We start from the raw sequence: 14,945 nt of genomic DNA on the forward strand, positions 1-14,945 counted from the left end.
TGGCGGAACGGATCATGTGCATTGATGTTTTTTCCTCTCTTCTTTTCACACAGCTCCAATTGCAAGATTATCCAAGTGTCCATAGCTTTTAGTGTATTCAGAGAGATCTCTTTAACAACCGGATTGAGGGATTTTGTAAGGAAAAAAGAAGAAGAAGAAAGAATTAGCCAAAGCAATCATTTGAATGGAATACTTTGATGAAAAATGTAACGACAAATACAAAAATTGAATTATTTTGATTGGCTGCCCTCTTCCTCACCAAATGTCATAAAAAAAAAAAATGAGGAAATTGGTGAGAAAAAAACTCTCCTTTTCTTATCAATTTCTCACAATTCTAAAGGGCTCTAGCTTCCAAGGAGGTGTTTGGGAGGTTACTTCCCATAAATATTTTTGCATTTTTTCATTTTGCTTGTTTGGCTCATCCCTCCCAAATTAAAATTAATTCCAACAAAATGTATTTTTGACTTTTGATGAAGACTAGCAAAGGACAAAAGTATGGGGAGAAGAGCTTTTTGACTTCTTATTTTTCACTTTTTCCACTTTGATAGTACTCCCTCAGTCCCTAAATGTTTGGCACTTTCATGCTTTTTATTGTCCCATATTATTTGTCCATTTTGAAAAGTCAAAAGCAAAATATGGTAAATTTCCTATGTTACCCTTTTCTTTTGGGCACCAAATTTCAAATTCAAATTTTCAAGTACCATTCAAAGTACACTAGAAGGGTAAGATTGGACACTTGATTTTTTCACAATACAATAATATTTGTTCCTTAAAAGTTAGAACTCCCAAAAGTGCCAAACATTTAGGGACGGAGGGAGTAACATATAAGCCTATAAAAAGTGTTATGCAAAGTATACTCTTGTTGTAAAAGGCATTGTATATGTATCTCCCAAACACTTTACTCATTCAATAATGCATTTCGACTATAATCTAAATAGTAAAAAATATGAATTGTAAAATGCAAATAGCCAAAAGAGGCTTTCAAACACCCCATAAGGCCATAATCTTGTTTTTATTTGTCATCATAAAAATAAAATCTTTATTTGCTCTGTTTGGAACTTGTCGAAAAGAAAGGAAAGGAGAATAAAAAAGAGGAAAAATATGAAGAAAGTAAATTCTTTTCTCTTGTTTGGTTGTAAAAAGAAAATGAAAAGAAACTAGGAGGAAAATGAATTTCTCTTGTTTGACTTCAACATGAAAATGGAAAGAAACGGAAATTCTTTAACTATCTTTTCCTAAAAATTGTGTGGTGGATTTTCTCTCCCATTTCCCTTTTCAAGCCTTCTTTCCTTCCTAGTATTTTATTTTCCTTTTCCTTCAAAAAAGAACCAAACAATCATGGGAGACTTAAATATTCTTCCTCATAACTCAACTGACTTATGTTTTCATCCTACTCATTTTGAACACTTACGTTTTTATCCTCCATCTTTTTTTATTCCAAAAGTACCCCTATATATATATATATATATATATATATATAGAGAGAGAGAGAGAGAGAGAGAGAGAGAGAGAGAGTCCCCTTCTCCTAAGGACTACCTTAACTTAATAAAATGAGGACCTCCCTTTCCTGATAGAATTTCGATGATCCAAGCCACTCAATGTGTTCAGAACGTGACTTTAAGGGTACCCGCAAAAAATCAGCCAAAAAATTGACCGGAAGGCTTCACCCTAGCAGTTTTTGTTTGTTTTTATCGAACGGTTCAAATAAAAACTGCTCGGATGAAGCCCTTTCCGGGTCATTTTTTTTGCTGATTCCTCGCGGGTACTCTTAAAATCACGTTCTGAACACATTGAGCGGCTTGGATTATCGAAATTCGAACGAAAAATGGGAGAAATGGAGAGGTCCTTATTTTAACTAAAATAAGAACCTACTCATTTGAAAATGACAATATATATAGCACCGAAATTTGGGATGAAATCCTAAGATTTCAAGTCCCGGCAATGAATTAGGCACATGAATTACGCCCCCCATTGCAATCTGATCCTTTATCCACGGAAGGTCCCCACCATCCCATAAATACGCACCTAAAACTCCTTATTCCTTATCCTTTAAAACAGGGAAAACGAGGAAAGAGAGAACCCGAAACGACAGGTCCCAATCCGTCCCCTCTCGTCGGCTGCTTGAACAGTCAGTTCCGGCAAGGAAAATCCTCAACGAAATCCTCATTTCGTGAGTCGGTCGATCCGTAACTCCCAAAGCTACCCCAAACCCAACCTATCGGACTCCATTTCTTTCGTCAAACTCGGTTGAAAAGCCCCATTGTTTGCCACCGCCCTAGCCGTCGCCAGACTAGATGTGGTGACACGCGTTCATCGTCGATCTACAACAAGAAGAACGCTAAAGAAAGGTGCTCGATATTGGCAATGAAGAAACAGTCATTTAGCACCAAAGAAAGGATTTGGTGCTTTTAGTGGGATTTAACACTAGGGAAAGGATTGGGTGTGGATATGTCTTTGGTTTGTTTGTGGTGATCTAATTCTTATGTTTTCATGGATAAGAATTGTATTACGTGCTTCTATGTTGGTGATAAAGTGGCCATATTTTATGAAATTAACATGATAAGTTGACCACATTTTAATTTTGTGGATTATAGGTATTGACCAACCAAACATGATAAAGTGGTCATGTTTTATGAAATTAATATGATAAGTTGACCACATTTGCATGTATTGATCATGTTAAAATGCTCAGATATTATCCAAAAAGGATATATTTTTAATTGATCTTATTTCATGCAATATGGTTAAATTACCATCAAAATAGGTGTTATCGTGATCAGCATTCCATGGTTAAATTACCAATTTCAACGTTTCATGACCATTCGTAATTTAGCTTAAAACCAATTTAATAAACATGACATAATCAATCATATTAAAATTACCAAAAAATCATGAATTATGATTGTTTCGATGCAATTTAATTTAAAATATAAAAGTAATATGATAAAAAAATAAAAGTAATCAATCATATTTAAATTTACCAAATCCCACTAAATTAGGAAAACAATCCAATCTAATCCCACTAAATTGGGAAAATAATCCAATTCAATCCCACTAAATTAGGAAAGCAATAAACATAATATAATTATTTGTATCATAATGAAAAGGGTAAGAAAGATAATTCATACACTAAGAGGATGAAAACATAAACATGAAAAAAGGGCGGCATGAATTATTACATGACATGAATAAGGGGATGGATATTTAAATATTTCAATTTACCAAATCCCACTAAATTAGGAAAACAATCCAATCCAATCACACTAAATTGGGAAAATAATCCAATTCAATCCCACTAAATTAAGAAAACAATAAACATAATATATTTATATTATAGTGAAAAGGGTAAGAAAGATAATTCACACACTAAGAGGATGAAAACATAAGCATGAAAAAATGGCAGCATGAATTCTTACATGATATGAATAAGGGGTTGGATATTTAAATATTTCAATTTACTAAATCCCACTAAATTAGGAAAACCATCCAATCCAATCCCACTAAATTGAGAAAATAATCCAATTCAATCTCACTAAATTAGGAAAGCAATAAACATAAATACCATAGTGAAAATGATAAAAAAGATAATTCACATACTAAGAAGATGAAAACATAAGCATAAAAAAGAACAGCATGAATTTTTACATGACATGAATAATGAGATAAATATTTAAATATTCCTACAATCATTAGGGAAAATTCTTTACTTTCCTTTTTTCCCCCCTCATTTTCTAGGTTACAAACAGAGCCTAGTTTATTGTTACTGTATATCAGTAGCAGAATAGTTTAAATTTCCGACAGCGAGGATGGGGCTATGGATATGTATCACAGGCAAGCTATGGGAATTGGGGAGTAGATAAACCCGGACAGTGATCCCCAAATCCAGATAGATAGATAGAGAGCGAGAGAGAGAGAGAGAGAGAAGAGGAGAGGGAGAAATCAAAATGTACAAAGTGCTGGTGAGAAGAGTCTCAACAGCAACAGCCGCATCGAAACCAACTTTTTCATGGCTACATAATCCAATCAACCCACTTCTCCTCCAGACCAGAAGACCCTTCTGTTTGGGCGTCCTGCCCGATTCCCTAGATCGGAGCGCTGAATCGTTCGCTCGGAACTCCAAGGTCATGGACCAAATCGTCTCCGACCTCCAATCCCACATTCAAAAGGTCCATCCTGCTCCCCTTCGTCTGCATGTATTCATAATAGAAACCTGGGCGTGTAAATCGAGAAAATTTTCAAGGTAACAGTTATTTGTAATCCCTCCCTCGTATGGTGGGACCTACACATATATGGGTCCATGGGACTTATACATACATGGGACCTACACGAGACACATTACAAATAACGGTGTTGCGTTGAAGAATTTTTTTCGTGCAAATGGTGTTATGTAAAAGATGGAAAAAGGAAAATCTTGAATCGAGATTAATTTGTAATGAAGTCTGAGACGCGGAACTAGAAAAAACAGAGAGAACTGATTGGGGTGTTTTTTTTTTCCTTCTTGGCTGTTTCATTAGGTAGTTATATTTGCGGTCATTTATCATAGGATGTGTTACCACGAGGCATTGGAGCCAAACGACCAAGAAGAAGTCATGCCTTGCCTTGCCTTGTCCGGTGGCAAGCACATGTTGTTCTATGGCTTGCTTAGCTCAATGACAAGCACATCCGGCTTTAGGATTTCAAAACTTACACTCACACCGAGAGGGGTTTCCCTTTATAATAGTAATAGTGTAGATATTGTTATACATGCAGGAGAGATATATGACACTCAGTTGGAGGATCCAGAAATTTGACATAGGAGGCACGTATTTATCGTATTTTTTTTTGGACAATAAGTGCAATGATATAATACCTAGCTTAAATTTTTGTTACTCGGCTCAAAAGTTATAATGCGCTAATAAATGCATTATAAGATATTCTAAAATAAGTACAAAAACTTAGATGCTCATCTGTTTTGTTTCGAAGGAATACTTCTGCAATTGAGCTCCATGAGGGAGTAAAAGTGATGAAGGTCTTGCTGGTAGTTTGTGGGAGAAGAGATAGAAAGTAGAGAAAGAAATGACTGTTTCTTTGCTTTTTAAGATTTCAACAGGACATTTTTTGAAAAGTTAAAAATACTAGGTCGTCTTCCATAGTTTAGGGCGCGCACAAGTATAATTTGCTAGGGTTAAACATGAGACTCGAGAGAGTAGTAAAGTACAGGGGAAGTAGCGTACTAATTGTCCAACAAGTCCTATGGTGCATTTGCCCTTGCACCCATGTAGCATATGCGAAGTTTGAAAATTATGAGGTTTTGCGATGTATATTAAGACCGTTATGGGGTTTGTGGTTTTTGTTTACGATTTTATGGGGAAAAGTGGTATGTGGCTTTGTGATTTATTTGTATGACATTCTATGGTGTTGGTAACGAACAATTGTTGAGGAGTGGTGTTAATTTACAGTATTCACACTTTTTAGGTGTGTATCATAGCCTTCCCCATAATGGTGTATGTGTTTATGTATGGAAGTATGTTAGTATGTATTTTTACTCCAGTCTGCGGTGTTTAAAGATTTCGTTTGTTTGAATAGGTTATGGCTGGAGGAGGCCCAGAAGCTGTGAAGAGGAACAAGAGTAGGAATAAGCTTCTACCGCGAGAGAGGATCGATCACCTCATTGACCCTGGCTCCTCTTTCCTTGAGCTTTCACAGGTTCCTATGAAACGTCATTCATGTAGTTGCCTCTTTTGCATAGTTTACCTCTCTTTGTAGTCTCTTTTTATTGTTTTCATCTTCTGGACAGTTATGAAGTTCTAGCTCTAGAAAGCATTTTCGTTTAAAACTTACTTCCCAAAAATTAGTTTGGTATTATAAGAAAAGGTGGGGGTGCCACCTCAAGTTTAGATTGGAGGATGAATAACCAGATAGTATGCCCAGAATGTCAAGATTTTAAACTAATATATAGATTCAGAGGAAAAAGGTGTATGGTTTTGCCGTTTTGAACAATTAGCATCTCAACTCTGGAAAAGATCAGTCAATGGAGTCACAACATCTGAGGAAACCAGTAGCTGTAAATATACCAGCTTTATTTCAAGATTTTGATTGCATCTGAGGTCGATCAATTCCATCTGTTTCAAATTCAAAGGTTCTACGAACATGGAATAGGTGAAAATTTGCAATTTGCAACTTGCAATTGCTTTACATGTCACATGCAATGGGAGTAGACCAACTTCTTATGCAGTGCTATTTATTACAAAAACAAGACTTAACTCTTAAGCAACCAGAGCTTGTATTCGTTATCATCATCACAGCATATTCATTAGATTTTGCGTAAATGTCTAGTTCACCCAATGACTGGATCAAACCTGGTCAGTTGATTTTTGGAGTCCATTTCCAGTTACACTAGCACGACCTCACTACAGACATTCATAACTCCAGTGTTGCATGTTAGTGAAATTCTTGCTATCATTTAGTGGACTTGATGTTTCATTTGTCTTACGTGGAATGCACTCATAACTAATTGTCTATATTTTACGGATTAAGCTTGCAGGCCATGAACTGTATGATGAACCCTTACCCTCTGCTGGGATAATCACTGGAATTGGATCTGTGCATGGAAGACTTTGTATGTTTGTGGCAAATGACCCCACTGTGAAGGGAGGAACTTATTATCCCATCACTGTTAAGAAGCATCTTAGGGCCCAGGAGATTGCAGCTCAATGCAAACTACCATGTATATACCTTGTTGATAGTGGAGGTGCTTTTCTTCCACAGCAGGCCAACGTATTTCCTGACAAGGAAAATTTTGGTAGAATTTTCTACAATCAAGCTGTAATGTCTGCAGAAGGCATACCTCAAATTGCACTGGTATTGGGTTCTTGCACTGCAGGTGGTGCTTACATACCTGCAATGGCTGATGAAAGTGTAATGGTAAAAGGAAATGGTACCATATTTCTAGCTGGACCGCCACTTGTGAAGGTTTGTTAAATGACTTTTTATTGCTCTATTATTCCCTGCCCCTATGCTTCTCTATGGTCTTGACGTTTCTTCTAGGCTATGTTACACGTATAGCATATGTGGCAGTCACTCGACCCTGGAACAAGTGTTGGACATCAAACTGATAAGCATGTTGTGTTGCTTGAATTTACCCAACTATGGATATAGTTCTTAAAACATGCATGAGACAACGTAAGGTGCCTAGTAAGTACCATTTATCCTGGAAAATACAAAGCAGTATGAATATTTTTCTCCCTGTGGCCTTGAGATGGAATTATAGAAATTACATGAATCTGACATTTACACACATACCCGCACATAGATTCTTGGTGTTTTGTGGGGTATTTTGGACGTGTTCAAGACAATCTTTGTAGTTAATATTCATGTACTAGATTCACTTACTAGTCAGCATTTCAACTTTCAATTGTGCACGTATTTCATATTTGTTTGATGTCTACATATGCACATATGTGTCAAAGATAAAAGGAAAAACTTGACAGGCTGCTACTGGAGAGGAAGTTTCTGCAGAGGATTTGGGTGGTGCAACTGTGCATTGCAAGACATCAGGTGTTTCCGATTACTTTGCTCAAGGTACTCCCTTGGCTTGTTCTTTGATTGGTGATCTTTACATCATGGCCATTTCTGAAATGTTTTTATTGGCCATCTTCTGATATAAATAGTGTTGTAGTTTGGTGGGAACTTGTCAGTTGTCGCTGTATTGGATTTGAAGTACTTGTTATCACACTGTAGGTTCTGATTTTCTTGTTTTTGTTGGCCATCTTCTGATATAAATAGTGTTGTACTTGTTTTTGTTGGCCATCTTCTCATATTCACATTTTCAGTTCAGACTCTATGCATTTATATTTACGAGTATTCACTTGGCAATGTGGTTCAGAATATTTTACCTTCTTTTCATCACTATTGTTGGTGTGCTTATGCTCCTTGAAGAATGTGTTGCATTTGCAAATGCTCGAGTTTTCTAGTGGCCCTGCTTGCATTTACTTTGACCTTGAAGCAAAGGAAAACTAAAATTATTTAAATATGACAACCAAAATTCATTAATTGACTTGTTTAGGTAATCATGCTGTATAACCACAGATTCTTTGGAACTTGATACTGTCATTGACTAATACAACTTACAATAGCTCCAAACCAAGAATTGTTTTAGTTTGCAACTTTCATGAATTACACGGAGCACCTCCATTAGCAAATGCTGAACACATTCTCTCTGACTGAAAAAGAGAAATGAAACGGCAAAAGAATTAGGAAAAAGGAGGAAATATTAAAGCTGCATGCTTCTTATTAGAATTCCCAAAACTACGATACCTGAGATTTATTATGTCTTGCAGATGAACTGCATGGACTCGCTATAGGGAGGAATATCATCAAGAACTTGCACAAGGCTGGGAATTCAGGGATGATAAATGGATTGCAAAATATTCTTTCTGATTACAAAGAACCATTATATGATGTAAGGGAACTTCGCTCAATTGCACCAACAGACCTCAAGCAACCTTTTGACATACGATCAGTCATTGCTCGCATCGTTGATGGGAGTGAATTTGATGAATTCAAGAAATTGTATGGCACTGTGAGGTCATTTTTATTCGGGAAGTCTATGCTAATTGTTATTGTTTTGGACAAGTTAAGATATGCTAATCCCTCTTATGTGTTTGCAGACCCTTGTAACTGGCTTTGCTAGAATATTTGGGCAGCCTGTTGGAATCCTTGGAAACAATGGGATATTGTTTAATGAATCTGCTCTGAAAGGGGCCCACTTCATTGAGCTATGTACTCAACGCAACATTCCTTTGGTCTTCCTTCAGAACATAACGGGATTTATGGTATGCTGTTTGATCTTTTCTTGCATTCGGTATTCGGATAAAAATTCCATATTTTTGTCAGTGAAATTGCTATGAATTTAATTTGGCATGCCTCGGATGTTTCCATTATCCGGAAAAAGTGGGGTGACGAGGGGATGGAAAGTTCTTATTCTACTTTGGTGAATAAATTTCTGGATGATTGAGTGAAATAGTTCACAAAGTTTGATAACATCCTTTGCTTCTTCTCTTGGATAACCTCCATTTCTAAATTTATTCATCATCGTTTTAAGTTTTTAACCCATTGAGCTTGTTCCTGTTAAAATATCTTTTTTTTAATTCAATTTTGAGGGAATCATGATCCTTCAGGTTCGAAGTTAAGGATAAATAAGAAAGTGTTGGTTTTCTTATATGGTAGGTTGGATCAAAATCGGAGGCGAATGGTATAGCAAAATCTGGAGCAAAAATGGTGATGGCAGTTTCTTGTGCAAAGGTCAGTTTCGTTGTGTTTTGGCTTTGTTCTTTCTACACTAGAATTTACCATCTACTTATATTAGGCCATGAAGCTTTAGCATTGTTTCCCATTTTAGTGTAAGCTTCATGATTTTCACTACACAAAATTATTAAAGCTACATTTTCTCCTTCCCGTCGTGGAAAAGGTATTATTATCAAAGTCACCGTATGGTCTTATATTGTTTTTTTTTTATAAGTCGTCTTATATTGTTCTTTATACAGGTTTTCTTGATTTCTTTTTCCCTGTATAAGAAGAAAATACACACTTATTTCTCTAATTTGTGTTCTTTTGCCCTTTCTCTTTTTCTTCTTTGAAACTTCTGCCTGCACAGGTTCCTAAAATTACTGTTATGGTTGGTGGAAGCTTTGGTGCTGGAAACTATGCAATGTGTGGGCGTGCATATAGTCCTGACTTCCTGTTCTTTTGGCCAAATGCCAGAATCTCAGTTATGGGTGGTGCTCAGGTTGCCTCTTCCTTCCAAGGGTTTCTTTCATATCGCGCCTGTCGTTAAAGATTCATCAATATATTGCCAAATCTCATTCTTCCTCCTGACTTGTTAGTTTCCATGAACGTTTTGGTTTCCCAACACATATTTACTAAAAGAACCTAGGCAATGTTCTAAACGGCGCTGGTCGGGCGGTCGGCCACCTTCGAGCTTCGAGGCCTAGTAATTGGCAATTAATTGGCTGATAGCAATTAGTATTCGGGTCTTAATCGGCACATAGCAATTAGTCAGATATAGTTGGATAGGCCCTGCCAGCGATTAATCACCTATTAATTCCGATTTTTAGAACACTGGGCAGACCAGACCAATTAATATATTAACAAAAAATTTCATTTGGGTTCCCGATCATGTTATGTGCTTTATTACAGATGAACCCTAGCTTGAAAACACTTAAGGTACCTGACGTATGTTTTCCAGGCTGCTGGTGTGTTGGCTCAAATAGAAGGGGGCAACAAGAAGAAGCAAGGAATCCAGGTAAGTTTCCTCGTGTTTTTTTGTTTTCCATTCGTGGCTCTCTTTTATTTTTATTTTTTTTGGAGGAAATGGAAATGTGGGTTGAGGTCAACGGCTGTGATGTTCTGGTGGCAGTGGACAAAAGAGGAGGAGGAAAAGTTCAAAGCGAAAGTTGTGGAGGCATATGATAAAGAAAGTAGCGCTTATTACTCAACAGCAAGACTCTGGGATGACGGCATCATTGATCCAGTTGACACAAGGAAAATCATAGGTCTCTGCATATCAGCTTCTGCGAACCGTCCCCCAGAACCAACGAAGTATGGTGTATTCAGAATGTAAGGATGCCGAAAATTGCACCCTAATAAAATCTTGGCAGCTGAATGCGTGTTTCTTGGTGACCAAAATTGTAATCTTCAGAGGCTACATTTTGGGACGGTTCATAATCGTTCAAGTGTGTGTCTGAAGTTCAACTTACCTCAAAGTGCTCGGCAAGGGGGATGTTTAACCTTAAGCAAAATAAAGTGAAAACAGTCAAACAGATATCGAAATAAGCTTCTGCGCACTGAATTTTATTTTTTTATTTGCGAACCAATTGGATATGTGTGCTGAAATTAAGCAATGGATGGAGGAAAACAAAAAAAAAAGTTGTTACATTCTGTTGTCGCCCCACAAGAGTTTGTGTGTGAATGTGAATGCAGCCTAGTGTCTTTAGGCAAAAATGAGGGCGTGCCAGGAGCTAAATTGCTCCAAATGTTGGTGATGAAATGTGTCTAATCTGAATAACCTCCTTCAAGTATTCACTACACTTAAGGAGTTGATTTATCAAAATAATAATAATAATAATTACTTTAAAAATCTAACAAATTGAAACTAGTGCGAGAGAAAGAAAGGACTGCTTGCATCATAATGACTGACATGGTTAAAAAGAAAATTACGGTTAAGAGTGTACTTCTAGCAAGATAACTAGGGGTGATATTGAACAAAGAGGCCGTTTGGGAGCACCAATGTGGATTGTAATTATCCGTTATCCAACATTTTTCGTTTGGGAGCTGCATTTTGAGAATGGATTTTCTCACGATGTATTATGAAAACTATACTTTCAAAGGTAGAATTTGAGAATTTATTCCTGGAGAAGTTTTTACATTCTGCATTTTGGATTATCAGATTTTGGCAGGATAAAAAAAGATGTAACTACCCCTGACCTTTTTCAATTATTTCGAATTTGCCCTCTAAGTTATTATACCCTATCATTATCCCTTAATGGTGGTGATTATTCCAATGTAATTTTTTTTTTTTGTTGTCGTAATTTATGGGTCATTTTTGTTGTTCTTCTAGGCATGGTACTCTCTAAATTTGTATTGCATAATGGTTGTTTAAATTTTTAATTGATCAATAATTAAGATTTTGAGAGCAACAAGTGTGATTCTTTTGATAATCAAATATTAAGCTGGACATCACAAAAGGAGAGCTACCATAAGCAACGCCTATTAGCTAAAACTAGATGCATGGCGACGTGCAAAGCACGTCCATCATGCCCGTTGTGGAGATCTTTTTCTGGTTCTTCCAAATATTATGTATGTAGTTGATCATAGCATAAGTTATATGCATTAGTTTGACCAAGTGTTTGATCATAGCAAAAGTTACATGTAGAAGTCATGGTTTAGATATGTTACCGTCTTTGGTAACTAATTATACAACTTTGGCAAAAGGCATAGCATTAAGGTTGAGTTCGTGCAAATTAGACAAAGCGGAAGTCTTTTGATTGGGAATTCTTCATGCCAAAAGCTTGCAAAGTTCTGGAGCTTATGGAAGCTGACTATTTGTTCTTGTTGGGGCTGTTGGAAGTTTCTTCAGTTGCCGGAGTGTGATTTGTTGGTCTGCTGTTTGCTGGTGTGTTGATTGCTGGGGTGAAGGTTGAGCTGCTTGGTTTGTGCTCTCCTTTTTTGCTTTTCTTATTTGGAGTGTTTGGAAGTAGCCCATTTGTGGGCTTAGACAATCATCATTGCCCTATCATGAATAGATAGTCATTCATAACCTGCCAAAGGAACATTTATACAACTACACAACTGTAAATCGGAAGTAACCCATTTGTGAGCTCAGACAATCATCATTGACTACAAGCAAAATGCCTATCGCATCCCCACATAGACCACAAGCAAAATGCAAACGTATCATTTGAAACATTAGAATACCCTTGAAGAAAATAGACCGGAAACACCCACTAATTTTACAAAACCGAATTAGCATTACCAGGTACACATGTGCAAAACATCTGCTAGATTATTTTTTTTGTTCCGAATCTGCTAGATTAACTGATAAACCAAATGATAATGAGAAGATGGCACATGAGATAATACCTTATAATCAAGGACTTTAATATACTCTGATGAATGAAATAAGAAGAATATTTTCTGGTTTCAAATCATTGTGAATAAGGCGTAAATCATGCATAACTGCATGCATACATATAAAAGCAACAGGGATAAAAATTAAAAACAAGTTCTATAAGGATATAGGAAAATAAACCAGATGATGAAGACCTAAAATGCAAACCCCCAAAATGCAAACCTGTCTAGGACAGGTTTTGATAAGGGAAAATGTATCTACCAAGAACCAAAAGGGGGATGAGAAGGGTAATTTTGGATACACAACTGAAACATGTCTCCGTTTCAAGTTATAAGAAATCTAAGAAAGCCCAAACAAGAAACTTTGCACATTCAAAGTTTTGATAAGGGAAAGAAAACATCACGAAAAACATATACTCCTACACAACCAAAAGAAAAGGACACTTTGGAAAAAGGGTCGGGTCCGGTGTTGTTTTTGAACTCTTGCAAGAGTTAGTTCTCTTCTTCTTCTTGATGTTATTTCCTGCACTCTATTATTGCTACTGTTCACTGCACCAGAACGGACCCAGAACAGCCCCGTAAATCCTTCTGTTTTCTTCTCAAAACCCTACTTTCCCTATACTCTTTTTCCTCTCTTCTAGCCACAAAAATCCTGCTAATCCAACCCCCAAAGCCTGCTTTTGCTACCGCCAGAATATCCATTCTGGGCACACTACTTGAAGGAGAGTTATCCTCTACTCATCCTACACCACCCTCTCTCGTAGCACGTGGCCCACCTTGTGAGGGAGGGCTGTAAATACAACAATAAAGACTGCAGATTTACCAATCTCCCTTCTACTACGAATTTTACGGGATTCAGTAGGCCAATGACATCAGAAAATTTCACTCACAAAATTAGGGCTGCAGAATGTAATGATGAAATGTGTATATGGTACCTGTTTTTCAGAATCTGTGAGTCTGTTCCATAAATCTCCAATTTTCTTGGTGATCTCTTTTTCTTGCCCATGGTACAAAGTTTTGAGCCTGTTGTAATTCTCTGCAAAGATAAAGTTGTAACCACTCCTATTTGATTTGGGCCAGGAGGGATCCTTAAATGTCAGCTGGTAACTCTTGGGGTTCTGATGAGGAGGCTCAGCTGAAGCATTAGAATTCTGAGATACATGTGGGGGCAAAAGAGTATGATAAAAGGACACCTTTCAGCTTCTCGGAACCCAAATTGACAATTATTAGATACCCATTGTCAAATTTTGCATCAATGGTTCCAGTGACAGAACTACCAGGCTCCACGATGAAATTCACTGTATAAGAGACAGAAAAAAAAAGACTTGTTACAATTAAACATGATAAGCTTATCAAACCATTGCTGCCCCAGATGTTACAACTGAAGCAGAACATAAGAGGGTAATAAAGGGCTTATTTCTCATTATAGAGATAACAAATGAACACAATAGAAACGACGGCGGTAACAACAGCAGTTTTAGCAATCTTGTGTGATTTTAAATTGAAGTCAATGTAAGGGGAAATGGAGATACCATGGTGAAAGTGAAACTACATGGTCAAATAATCGGTGAACTGAAGTGTTAGTCACATCAATCCTGACCTGCTAATTGATTCATAGTGGTGCCCTCCTCAAATAAATGTGAGGCCGGTGATCCATTCTAGGGACTCCTGCTTGCAGGATCTGTGGGATAGAATAAACAGAAATATGGCTATATGAGTCTGCAAGAAACTTAAAACAACATAAATAATATGTAAGGCTCAAATTTGGCATACCATCCAGTGGAATAGAAGGGATTTGTTTCCGGAAGAAATAAACCTGCTCAAAATGATAGAGCAACGATAGATAGTAAATGGATGAGAACTGCAAGTAGAGTTGATCATCACTACAAATCATCCTTGTCCAGACGAAGTGCCTTGGGACGTTTCAATTTAATGCTTAACATATCGAAGCTGGAAAAATACAGAAAACCGATGATACCCAAAGCTGATTATCCTACCAAAATCAACTGAGTTGCTAAGCATTAAGCTGTATAATATAAAAGAAAAACAGTGATGCATGGGTCTAAAACCAGACAAAGCAAATCAGACACATCTCTTTCTTAAAGAGCCAAGAAGAAGAATACATTAGAAGACATGGTAGCTGGTGCAAGTTGAACATGAGTCTTATCTCATTAGATTTGAGCCGGAACATGAAGAGAATACAAGTATTCAACTTGCACAAGCAGTCTATCTATCTCCTGTCATCAAGTTGAACCACACGGCAAGGAGAAATGATTAAGATGGATGATGAACAGGTCTACACATTTCGTGTGGAGAGTAGTGTTTGATTCTTTTAATCC

General features: G+C 37.0%; 1 protein-coding gene and 1 pseudogene across 2 annotated transcripts; one reads left to right on the forward strand and one right to left on the reverse strand.

Annotated features, from left to right (window-relative positions):
- The first annotated feature begins 3,797 nt into the window (after positions 1 to 3,797).
- LOC131326679 (methylcrotonoyl-CoA carboxylase beta chain, mitochondrial) lies at positions 3,798 to 10,917 on the forward strand. 2 transcript variants are annotated; one of them, XM_058359537.1, is made up of 10 exons: positions 3,798 to 4,166; positions 5,566 to 5,685; positions 6,517 to 6,951; positions 7,470 to 7,560; positions 8,319 to 8,560; positions 8,649 to 8,813; positions 9,208 to 9,282; positions 9,635 to 9,766; positions 10,204 to 10,282; positions 10,397 to 10,917. In XM_058359537.1, the coding sequence occupies exons 1-10, from the start codon at positions 3,945 to 3,947 to the stop codon at positions 10,447 to 10,449; spliced, it is 1,614 nt and encodes a 537-aa protein (XP_058215520.1). In that variant the 5' UTR covers positions 3,798 to 3,944; the 3' UTR covers positions 10,450 to 10,917. The 2 variants fall into 2 exon arrangements, with proteins under 2 accessions (XP_058215520.1, XP_058215519.1); XM_058359536.1 differs by having other exon boundaries at positions 3,802 to 4,166; positions 10,226 to 10,282.
- A 926-nt stretch (positions 10,918 to 11,843) lies between these two features.
- LOC131325842 (high mobility group B protein 10-like) lies at positions 11,844 to 14,502 on the reverse strand (annotated as a pseudogene).
- Between the last annotated feature and the right edge of the window lie 443 nt (positions 14,503 to 14,945).

This window comes from Rhododendron vialii, chromosome 5a (assembly GCF_030253575.1).
Source record: "Rhododendron vialii isolate Sample 1 chromosome 5a, ASM3025357v1".
Lineage (NCBI taxonomy): Eukaryota > Viridiplantae > Streptophyta > Magnoliopsida > Ericales > Ericaceae > Rhododendron > Rhododendron vialii.

Excerpts from the sequence above, each read along its gene's own strand:
- LOC131326679 (XM_058359536.1), top strand. The coding sequence starts at position 3,945 with ATGTACAAAGTGCTGGTGAGAAGAGTCTCAACAGCAACAGCCGCATCG. Across the intron at positions 5,686-6,516 it reads CTTTCCTTGAGCTTTCACAG|CTTGCAGGCCATGAACTGTA; the intron begins GTTCCTATGAAA and ends TTACGGATTAAG. Across the intron at positions 8,814-9,207 it reads AGAACATAACGGGATTTATG|GTTGGATCAAAATCGGAGGC; the intron begins GTATGCTGTTTG and ends CTTATATGGTAG.